The sequence below is a fragment of the Pygoscelis adeliae genome, unplaced genomic scaffold (assembly GCF_000699105.1).
Source record: "Pygoscelis adeliae isolate BGI_AS28 unplaced genomic scaffold, ASM69910v1 Scaffold282, whole genome shotgun sequence".
Classification (NCBI taxonomy): Eukaryota; Metazoa; Chordata; class Aves; order Sphenisciformes; family Spheniscidae; genus Pygoscelis; species Pygoscelis adeliae.
The window spans coordinates 3357345-3368916 of NW_008824352.1; the positions used below are offsets into that span (position 1 = coordinate 3357345).

Sequence of the window (11572 nt, forward strand, 5' to 3'; positions counted from 1 at the left end):
CACGTTTGACTCTCTCTGTGGTATTGTACTTTATTATTATCTGTGTTCCTCCATTTGAAAAAATACCGGTTAATGAATAAAACAAAAAATATCACGCACTCTTCCATTGGTCCTTGTATCAAAAGTCACTGTCAAGGAGAGCAGAGTGCTGAATCTGTAGATCTGTGAATCTGTGGGAGAAAAGTGGAGGAGAAGGACTTCCCCTACATAAAGTCTTTGGAGAATGTGGAGTAGTTTCTAGCAGGGGAGGGAGGAAAGGAAACTTGGAGCATTTGTGATGAACTTCTAGTTGGGAAAAGGCTAACTGGGTTACAATGTTGGGAGCTTCCTTCAGGTGGATTATTAGATTTGTAAGACTAACTGCTCACAGACTGCAAATGCACCATTACGCTTTCCAGAGTCTCCTTGGAGTTGGCTCTGTCCGACACCTTGACCAGAGTGCTTTGTGGTCCTTTCTTGTGGTACGATGGCAATGAGAAACGCAAGTAACTCTGTGCTTGTACTTTCTGTAACGATCACTTCCATAGGTTGGCTATACTGTACGCTTCGATGATCTTACGTCTGATGAAACTAGAATCAAGTTTGTAACAGATGGAATGCTGCTTCGCGAAGCTATTGGGGACCCGATGCTGCGGAAGTACAGCGTTGTCATCCTGGATGAAGCCCACGAGAGGACGATCCATACTGATGTACTCTTCGGAGTGGTGAAAGCTGCACAAAAGAAACGAAAGGAACTGGGCAAACTGCCACTAAAAGTATGTGCATCTGGGATGGCAGCAAAGGGCAGGGATGGGGCTTGACCCTGAGCGCTATGAGTATCTCCTGGGGTTTTCCAAAGTGTTTGAAATGTCAGCCTTGACTATTTTCCTGTTCCTAAAAAGCCCCTTTAAATCTGAATAGAACTTATGATGTGTGGGCCTGATATGACACATCTGAACAAGGTATCTGGTCACCTCCATGTTGCCTTTTTTCGTAAGAGCCCCTTGGGTGTGAGCTATAGACTAGAGACATTGTTTGGGGCGGTTTTGGTGCTGTTGCTGAGAGCACCCTGGATACAGGAGCTCTCTGTCTGATACGACAGCTGTATGACATGCTCACACTGGGGAAGGAGATTGTGCATGTGTGTCAGGTGCACAAGAATTTATGTGAGTGCATGAAGTGTGTGAGAGCATGTTGGTTTTGATGGGGAAGGCACGTAGGGGACTGGTAGGGTCCTAGCACTGCGTCGTTCAACGGACCATTGTGCAGCCTAGCTTTGTGGGTGCTCAGGTCTGTTTAGTAAATGTTGGAAGAGAATTTTAACACGTCTTCGCTCGTTTTATCATACCAACGTGTTATGCTTGTGTGATACCAAAGCTGATGGCTTTAACAAGGAAAGATCACTCTCTTCTGTCCCAAATTGTGCTTTTTGCTGTACTGAGCATATATCAGTCTCGGGAATCTGACTTTTGGCTAGTCCTGACTGGTAAGTGTCCTGCTGGGTCTAAACTGCAGTGCTAACCCATCTTATGCGCACATTGAAGGTGATTATCATGTCAGCTACGATGGACGTTGACCAGTTCTCCCAGTACTTCAATGGAGCTCCTGTTCTCTATTTAGAAGGCCGGCAACATCCCATTCAGATCTTTTACACCAAACAGCCTCAGAGTGATTACCTCCAAGCAGCACTGGTGTCAGTCTTCCAAATCCACCAGGTATGGCAGTCTCATCAGGTTTCTGCTTCCCGGGGGCCATGGGTTGTTGGTCGGGGGGGCTCACAGGTTGCTGTGGCAAAAGACATGGCTTGAGCTTGATGCTGCTAAATCAGAGATGTCCCTGAGGTGCTCTGCTGCATCCTCCGGAAAAAGTGGATAGCCGGGGAGCGTGCTGGGTTAGTGAGTTGGATTGGCTCAAGGGAGGGGTTGACAAATGCCGGTGTTATTCCAAAAGTGGAAAGAAAGATTGGAAGTGGTCAACCGTAAAGAGCCTTGGCTTGCGGTGGGAAATCCAGGCATAAGCTAACAGTAGCGTAAAGATGATTCTAATTTACTGGCAAAGGTAACTGCAGAGCAAGTAGAGCTCTATTAAAATAACAGCTCATAGGCATTTTGTGACTAAATGTCTGAATGCAAAACTGCCACATGGTTAAATCATTTAATGAAACTGTTTATTACCCTACATTTAATGCTTTGAAGATGCTGCTGCTGTTAGGATTTTGGGACTTGCACATCAAGGCTGGAGTTGAAAGGAGACTGCTAAGCAAAGATCTCTGATGTCAATTCATACCTAATACCCGAATGTTCCTCTCACCTGAGTTTTGTGTGTTTACTGCCTTGTACCTGGGTGCTCGCTGGCTCTCTCATTTGCGTGTCTCAGACAGTTATTTAATGAAATAGACATGTGACTTTAAATGATTCTTCCATCCCGTTAAGACTCAATCCTGCAAAATGCGGTTTACCCTTCACCTCCGATGAGTCCATTGGGAACTTCATGTGCTGTGCATATGTTGCACAGCATGTATGTCTTTTCTTTCTTCCTTACCTGCTTTGCTGACTTGCTGTCAGGACAACATCTCGTCACAATCTCAGTTCTCCTTCCCTATCCAGACCATCTTAACTTCTCCCTTGCTTTTTCCTCTGCCTCCAGGAAGCACCCTCTTTTCAGGACATCCTGGTGTTTCTGACTGGTCAGGAAGAAATTGAAGCAATGACCAAAACCTGTCGAGACATTGCCAAGCATCTTCCTGATGGCTGCCCGCAGATGGTGGTGATGCCTCTTTATGCTTCTCTGCCCTACTCTCAACAACTCCGCGTTTTTCAGGCTGCCCCCAAGGTGAGGCAATATGAGGGGTAAACAGGATGAGTTTGTCTGTTTGCTTGCGTGAGTGTTTGGAAGAAACGTGGAATTTAAGGGGTTAAAGTGGTCTGTACTTATAGTAAGTAATAGTCTTGACTGTCTACTGACTTTAGGCTGAATGATTCCAGTGTGACATAAGACGATGCAACTGGGATGGTATTAACAGATACATATGATAGGTCATCTGGGATCATGAAAAGAAGGAAGGATTAGGGGGAGTGAAAAGGGCAGAGGAATTGAAATTTGCCCCATTTCATAGGAATTTTATGTCCACATCACAAAAAAGCTACAGCAGTTAATGGGCCAGCCAAATACTAAGAAAGCTAAAAACCTGGGCATATTTGGCAGGGCCATAAGAAAAGGAAATTGTTCTGCCTCAGGCCCTTTTGTACCTATTCAGCAGATAAACAAGGATTCAGGTCTTGTGCTTGTGCCAGAAATGAAATCAAAATGGTTTAAAGACATATTGGTAACAGTTGTCCTGTGTGGTGTATTTTGTTGCAAGAAGCGTAAGGACATGCTTTAGAAACGGATTAGGAACTAGAGATTATCTTAATTTACAAGAGCTGGCATAGGAAGCATGGTATGTGGTCATAGCGTGCTGCAACGATATGTAGGCTTGGCCCACGCTGGCCAAAAGTAGTAGCGTTTCTTCATTGCAGCTAATCTAAAATGGCTTTTGACTGGCTTTAGTTTGCTCTTCCTTTCAGGGCTGTCGCAAAGTGATCCTCTCCACCAACATCGCAGAAACCTCCGTCACCATTGCGGGAATAAAATACGTTGTCGACACAGGCATGGTCAAAGCAAAGAAGTACAGCCCTGGTGAGGAACTCTTAAGGAACGATGCAGAGATTGGTTTCAGTTTTGTAGAAGTTACTTGAGGCAATGAGCCCCACTGAGAGCTGATTTAAAACACCCTCTGCACTGTCTAAATTAATGTCCTAGGTTTTAGGTGTGGGTTTTGAGGTGGGTTGGGTTTTTTTTTGAGTACCAGCAATGCAGGTGTAAAAATCTGTCAAACAAATCTTCTCTTTATGGACACAGTGCATGACAATTACCTTTGCTTGAGGGTGCTAAACCAAGTGAAGTCTGAGCAGTATTTGGATGGTAGACCCTGGGATTTCTTTGTTGTTAATCCTATGAAGTTATGTTTTTTCAAAGCTGTGTGTTATGCAGACGTTGACTGAAGCGATGCTTTTCCATACATAGAAATTGGTCTGGAAGTGTTGGCAGTCCAGCGGGTGTCAAAGGCCCAGGCTTGGCAACGAACAGGGAGAGCAGGGCGAGAGGACAGTGGGATCTGTTACCGGCTCTACACGGAGGATGAGTTTGAGAAGTTTGACAAAATGACAATACCCGAGATACAGAGGTGAGAAGAGAACCCTGACACCGTCACACTTCTTGACACACCTCTTTTAGGTACTGCTAGAGACGGAGCTGTGTAAAGAACTGAACAGCAAAACTGGATCTAGGGTCTGGCCAGTTGACTTCTAAGAAAAATGAACTCTGGAGACTAAACAGAAAACGTAGGAAGCATTTGCTCAGGGTGGACATTTGGGCTCTGAGTCTCCAAACATGCATGGGCAATGGTTCTCTTGACTTTCCTCCAAATCTTGGACCCGCCTCCTACCCTTCGTGGTTTAGGAGGTAAGGCTTCACCAGCCAGCATTGGACTAGTCTCTGTCAAGTTGCAGCTCAGATCTGAGGACTCCATCTCAGCTTATAGGCAAATAAAAGAAAAAAAAAAAAAAAAAAAAGAGGAGAGCAAGCCCAGTTGTTCTTTCTGCCTATGCAGGTGTAATCTGGCCAGTGTGATGCTTCAGCTCCTGGCCCTGAGAATTCCCAATGTGCTCACCTTTGACTTCATGTCCAAACCGTCTCCTGGTAAGTGGTTACAAAGGCAGCCTTAGAAAAAATTGGCAAATGAGTCACCGAGGAATTGCTTAAAAATAATGTCTTCAGGCCAGCCAGAGAACATAGAGTATGGAAGGGCAGGGCTGTGAAAGGGGAGCTGTCTCTCTCTGCTGCATCTTCTCGTGGTGGTCCAGAAGTCTGATTCATTCACTGCTCATTGCTTTTGCTCAGCCTTATTAGAGCAGCCATGGTTATGGCAGAGAGCTCGGGAGTCCAGCTTCCAAACAGAGCAGGGAGCAGTTTTGAGTCATAAAGAATGTGAAGGTGGGCCTTAACTGCCAAGGAAAGCCGTAGAGAATCTCACGCGGCTTCTGCTCAAAGCTAGAGATGGCAGCTTTAGTTTTGCCTTTGTTTTTGCTACTTAAATTGGAAAAGGTGATTGTTCTACTGGATAGGGGGGATAAACTACAGTTTGGGGCACTAATTTCTCTAAACAGAAAGTACTTGTCCCTCTGGCCAGGGGAAAGAGGTAGTGATGGTACCAGCCGATCCTTCACACCCCTGCCAGTGGCGGCCAGGAGGCCGCACAGCCTGAAGCTTCTTGTTTTGACAGATGCTATTCAAGCAGCGATTGAGCAGCTGGACCTGCTGGGAGCTGTGGAACGAAAGGAAGATCAGCTTGTCCTAACCCCCCTGGGAAGGAAGATGGCAGCCTTTCCACTGGAACCAAAGTTCTCGAAAGTAAAAACTACGGAAAAATTAGCTAATTTTTATCTCACGTACTCTTCCCAGTACCACTGGCACTTCTCTTCCAAACTCCTTAAACAAGGTCTGGAACTTGGGGCGACTGCAGCTGTACTAGTATATTTGCAGTACGTTCATGAAGCACAGCTTTATTTCCAGGAGCTGTGCTGGTTTGCTTGTCATTTGTTGTTTAATTCAGGGAGATTTTTTAAAAGATAATTTCTTTCCTCTGGCACCTCTGAAGCTGAAACAAGGCTAATTCCCTTGCAATTTCCGGGGTTGCTGGTAGCACTGTTTAGCAGTTTCATGAAGTGTCTGATGCTGTAGTTGATTTTAGTCGCTATGTTTGTACTGTATATGAACTGGCCAGGCTCAGGAAAGAGCAAGACAGTTGCTGTTAAAGGTGCTTGGTGGGCCCGTAAGAGGATTTACAGTTGTCTCTAGGCCTAAATGTTTATGAAATTGTCCTAAACAATGCTTGGTAAAGTTCCTGGGCTGCCGGTGAGCAGAAAAGTCTGCCCATCTGAAGTGGATTTGGTCGACCAAAAATCAGTTTTGTTCTGTGACTTGCAGACCATCCTCCTGTCCCCCAAGTTCCACTGTACAGAAGAGATCCTGACCATCGTGTCGCTGTTATCAGTGGACAGTATCCTCTACAATCCCCCCGCCCGGCGGGATGAAGTGCAATCCATCAGGAAGAAATTCATCTCCAGTGAGGGGGATCATCTTACCCTGCTCAGCGTGTACAGGGCCTTCAAAAATGTCAGTGGCAACAAGGTAGGATGCTCTGAGGACACCAGTGCTGTCTGGGCTCACGGTGGTGAGGAGCTTTTTTGGCATACAGCAAAGTGACAACTGCATCCTTCATGGTTGATGCAATATGCATCCTTCCAAAGCAATGAGAAGAGAAGACTTACTCATCCTTTACAATTGGGTAATTGGAGAAAGCTGTTCAAGAGCCGAAGGTTCCCCCGGAAGGCTGTAGCAAAACTGATTATCAAAAGCTTCACAGAATCATAGAATCGCTTAGGTCAGATAGTTTACAGGTGGACTCCATGATCTTAAACAAACACTACCAAGTCCACCACTAAACCATGTCCCTAAGCACCACATCTACACGTCTTTTAAATACCCCCGGGGATGGTGACTCAACCACTTCCCTGGGCAGCCTGTTCCAGTGCTTGACAACCCTTTCGGTGAAGAAATTTTTCCTAATATCCAACCTAAACCTCCCCTGGTGCAACCTGAGGATGTTTCCTCTTGTCCTATCGCTTGTTACTTGGGAGAAGAGACCAACACCCACCTCGCTACAACCTCCTTTCAGGTGGTTGTAGAGAGCGATGAGGTCTCCCCTCAGCCTCCTCTTCTCCAGGCTGAACAACCCCAGTTCCCTCAGCCATGAGGCCAGTTCTGTAATCAGAGCCAGGTATTTTCCTTCCCTGGTTCCAGCTGGGAACAGGAGGGAGTGGGAGAGTGTTGAGACTTGCTGATAAATACCCTAGACATGCTGTTTGGCAGGATTCATTGCAAAAACACTGAGCATAGAAGCAGATTTTGATTTATCCTACCCTATAAACTCCTCAGTTTGATTTGTAGATCTGTAGACTCGTGTACCCCATTCCTTGCAGCGTCTGTCATTCTTGCGTAATTTGTTTTCACCACCTGTGGGATAGCAAGTGCTGTTTCGCAGCACTCGGTGACCTTGCAGAGTGGGAAGAGAACAACAGCATGCCGTTTCTTGGCGCTGTGGGAGGGAATGTAGACAGAGGGGAGTAATTAGGGGTAGAAACATGACAAGGAAGTGGGTTAGCTCCTTTTCTTCGAGAAAGATTGTGTGTTTGGAGGATTCTGCTTTTCACGATATCCAAACACTGCCGTGCTTCTTGGGTGAAGAAACGGCCCTTTCTAACTCCTGGTGTCTCTGCTGCAGGAATGGTGCAAAGAGAACTTTGTCAACGGCAGGAACATGATGCTTGTGTCGGATGTCAGAGCTCAGCTCAGGGACATTTGTGTAAAGGTAACTTGTTGCCATACTGTATTTCTTTGTTTCACCGGTTTGTATTTTTCTCTTTGTCCCCAAACTGATTTTGCTGCGCACCAAGTCCCAGGAGTGAGAAAATGTGGTTTTGTCTTCAGTCTCCCATGAATTGTCAGGTAAAATTCCTGACTCTGCAGCTGCATCCCAAAATCTCAGAGCTGCAGGGCTCAGTGGGTTGAGGAGGGGTGAAGAGAGAAGGGGAGCTCTGGGAAGGCTTCTCGGGTAGAGGACAGTTTTTCCTAAGGGATTTGGCTGCTCTAGTGTAGATGTGACTGTGCTATGTGCACCACTGAATGATGTCAGCCTCAGCAGCCCATGCTGGCTGGCTTCTTCACGGAGTCAGGCATTCAATTTAACAGCAGCTTTCACATCAGCACTGTTCCTGCCAGTCTCAGAGCGTAAGGCGCGGTGTGGGAGCTGCTGCTGAATTGCTTGCAGTCTGTACGTGACATGGGAGCCACCGTTTGGCACCCCTGTCCCGCTGCGAATACTAGTTGGCCTAAAACTCTCTCCCAGAAGGAGAGTCTCGATCTATTTTGCGGCTCATCTTTTGTTTGCTATTAGTCTGGATTAGCCTAACATCTACCTGAGCTGAATTCCTAGCGGTCCTTTTAAATTTCCCACGCTAGCAGGATTTCTGACACAATATTGCCTGATCTCGGAAGCCCACTAAAATGGGGCTGTGTTTCCCCGCGAGGGTGCACATACACGCTTGCTTACTCTTGTGTCTCTCGCTGCTGCACAGCTATCGATGCCAATCGAGTCCTCCCGCTCAGACACCGGAAACATCCGCCGCTGCCTGGCTCACAGCCTCTTCATGAACGCCGCGGAGCTGCAGCCGGACGGCACCTACAGCACCGTGGACTCTCACCAGTTGGTGGCCATCCACCCCTCCTCCGTGCTCTTCCACTGAAAGCCGGTTACAACGGGCTGCTTCGCACCAACAAGTGCTACATGCGGGACCTGTGCGTGGTGGATGCGGACTGGCTGTATGATGCAGCGCCTGACTATTTCCGCAGGAAGCTCCGAACGGCCAAGAACTGACCTGCGGGTCTGGGACCGACAGGTCCACGGTTTTTAGTCTCACCCTAAAAGACTTATTTTTTTGTTTTGTAATGAATGTACGGGAGCGGTAGAGCTTTGCCTTGCAAATCAGGTAAAAACCTTAGAGGAAAATGGCTTCTCCGTGAGAGCCGGAACTCACAAGTCTCCGTGGCTTAGAACAGTCATCCTTTTTAACAATTAACCTGTAAAAGGGGAACGTAGTATGTACTCTGTGCGCGTGTGTATGTGTGTGTGATAAATCTATACTGGGGGGGAGGAGGAAGGGGAGCTGGTATCAGATTCCAGTTTTTAACACTTACTGAAGTTTAACAGGCTTGTACAGGAGGAGATGAAATCCTGAGAGCTCTTCTGGGCAAACTTGGTATTTTCGATAATTATGCTTGTATCTTTAGCAAGTTTTATTGGGGAAAAAAGGAGAAAAGAGTTTTAAATGTCTACATACAAGGAAAAAAATGCCTTTTTTTACTATTTTTAGAAGGGAGGTGCTACTGTCTTTTACCTCATCAAACATCTTTCTGCCTGCATGTCATGTTCACCGTCTTATTTGGGACCATACGAAGGCCAGTAATGGGAATGCCTGCTTGGACCAGGTCTTCACTGCTTGCGTCTAAGCCTCAGGAACTGGCAGTGGTTTCTTGGAGAGGTTGTCCAGCTGCCTGCGTGTTTGGCGTCATCTTTGTTCACCTTTTTGCTGCTAGGGCGTGTTGTTCCTCAGCGAATACTTCTGGCTTTTCTGACTCTTCTCCATGTATTTCTGGCTTTGGAGTTGGCGCACCATCTGTAACGGCTAATCAGGCCAACCTGAGGAAGACTCAGCAAAATGAGAATGAAGATGTGGTTTAGAGATTGGACTTCCTTTAAAGGTCCTCGATTCATCAAACGTTTGCGTCTTGTGCTCTGACACCAGTGCTTCTTCCCCCTTCTGCCTCCCCCAGCCCTGTCCCAGGTATACTTTGGTTTTCCATTAGAAGTTTGGAGCTTGACATTGTCAAGAACCACAGCTCTACCATTAGTATCTATTATTTGTTTTTTCTTCCATATTCCCTTGGCATCTGTCTCATCTGTCTCTTTTTCCCCTGTTGGAGAAAAGTGGCAATAACAAACTTAATTGTCTTTTTAAATACTGGAATTAAGAAACTAGTGCCACTCCGAAGGGAAAACTTGTTCTTTAATGTGAAGGAAAGTGGCTTTATTCCATTATCACTGTGTGTTGGTGGGGGGGAGAGTGTAAGTTGTTTTTAAATTATATCCTACGTACTTCTAAAATAACCTCTCTGGGAGAGGTCACTTCCAGTTTCAACAGAGTCTGTTGACATAGTGTAGTAACTTACACAGATTTTTGGATGAGTTGAACTAAAGCAGGTTAGGTGTCTGAAAGGGAGGGAGAGGAAGCTGCTCTGCACGTGCAGTGTCATTGTGTAATATCCATGGGCTGTGATGGGATTGGGGGGGTTAGTCCTTGTATCCTTCAAATAGCAGCTTGAAACAAAAAAAAGCTTATAACGCATTAATAGGGCTGCTCAGGGATGCAGCCATATCGGCTATTGGCAAGCCCTCGCTCACTCCGTTTGCTCGGGGAAAGCTGCTGGCTTTGCTTGTCATCTGTGGGGACGAGCTGCATTTGCCACATAATAATTTGTCCTTTCTGGTTACACAACACATTGTAATATGCCTTTTCTTTGGGCTCCAGCGTTGGCTTACCTTGGTTTTGTCTTTGAAAACTGAGGCAAATACCTCTTTTGTTCTTTTTTCTTACATATATATATATTTTTTTTTTTAACTGCAATGTCACTTGTGCTGATCTGCGTCTCCCAAAGAGTGTAAGTAGGTACCCCGTGTACCTGGAGCGGTCTCATCTCTCAGCCTGTTCCTAGGAGGGGTGATACTGAATGTCTGCAGGGGTGCAGTGGAAACGGACACACATCCCTTTGTTGTACCTCTTTGCAAAAAATACTGTTCTTCGGTGGTTTGAAAAAAAGAAGAATGGTGAGTGGGGCCCAGGCAAAACTTGCCAGTTTTGTATGTATGACCAGCTGCAGTTTTGGATTGGTATTTCAAGAGTATGCAGCTATTTCAATTGTTCTCACTCACACGAATTGCAGGGAATTATCAAAGCACTGTATCTATCTATTTCTTGGTTTTACAGACTCCGCATCTGTAGGGGAAAATGGAGTATAAGCACATTTTGTTTGGGCAGTCTAATTTAACAGTTTAAGGGAGGGGATGGGTGTTTATTTAGAACTAATTTGTATATTTTTCTCAAAATAAAGAAGCCATGGCAAAAATCCAAGTCCTGGGTGTTGTTTTGTGAGACACGAAAGCTGTGTGGGTGGAAGAAATGGCGGTTTCTTCCAGCAGAAGAGGAAGGAAGGAAGGAAGTCAGGTACAAGTCCCAGCGTTTTCAGTTCTTGTGGGAGCGTCTTCATTTTACGCAGCCTGGGGTGTCTGTGTGCAGATGTTAAAGAGAGGATGTTATGGTGGGGCGGTGAATCTGTGCTTCCTGTTGCAGAACGGCCCCGTCATTACGTGTGCGGTGCTCGAACACCAGCGTGGAGCTGGGAGTCAAAGTCCCGCTCCTTCGCTGCGATGCGGTGATATCGATGCGATGGGGTGGTAGCGATGCTCTCCTGCTACAGCCTTGCCGCGAGCAGCAATAGTGCCGGCTTTTAGACAAAGGGAACGCTTTATGCCAGGAAAGGGTTTGCCTGGGTCAATCTTCCCTCTAAAATATTTACTGCCAAAGGAGAAAAAAAAACCAAAAATTACTTCTTCTGAGTAAACTGCTGAGGTGTTGCCAGGAAGCTGGCTAGTCTAGTGAAGAGCGGGGTGATGTGCGGGAGTAAAGCTTTCACCACATACGCTGCTTTTTCTCGTTGCGGTCAAGAGGGAAGCACCAGCCTTTTTTCCACATCCCTAAAGCTTCCTCTGCACCTTCACCGGTGCCCCAGCCTCATCCGAGCGCCGGGGCGGGGGAGGCGGACGGTACCGGTGCTCTGGACGTGGCCTCCCTGCCCCGTCCTCCTGTCCTTGCGTTTT

At 46.5% G+C, this 11572-nt stretch overlaps 1 protein-coding gene across 1 annotated transcript in view; it reads left to right on the plus strand.

Moving 5' to 3' along the window:
* DHX33 (DEAH (Asp-Glu-Ala-His) box polypeptide 33) overlaps window positions 1-10012 on the plus strand; it is a 10445-nt gene extending 433 nt beyond the window's left edge. The window contains 11 exon segments of the mRNA XM_009319286.1: window positions 528-755; window positions 1524-1694; window positions 2626-2811; window positions 3546-3657; window positions 4045-4204; window positions 4631-4719; window positions 5303-5430; window positions 6007-6210; window positions 7364-7450; window positions 8217-8388; window positions 8391-10012. Of these exon segments, the coding sequence (XP_009317561.1) occupies window positions 597-755; window positions 1524-1694; window positions 2626-2811; window positions 3546-3657; window positions 4045-4204; window positions 4631-4719; window positions 5303-5430; window positions 6007-6210; window positions 7364-7450; window positions 8217-8388; window positions 8391-8515 (1593 nt within the window). The 5' untranslated portion in view covers window positions 528-596 and the 3' untranslated portion in view covers window positions 8516-10012.
* The last annotated feature ends 1560 nt before the right edge of the window (window positions 10013-11572 follow it).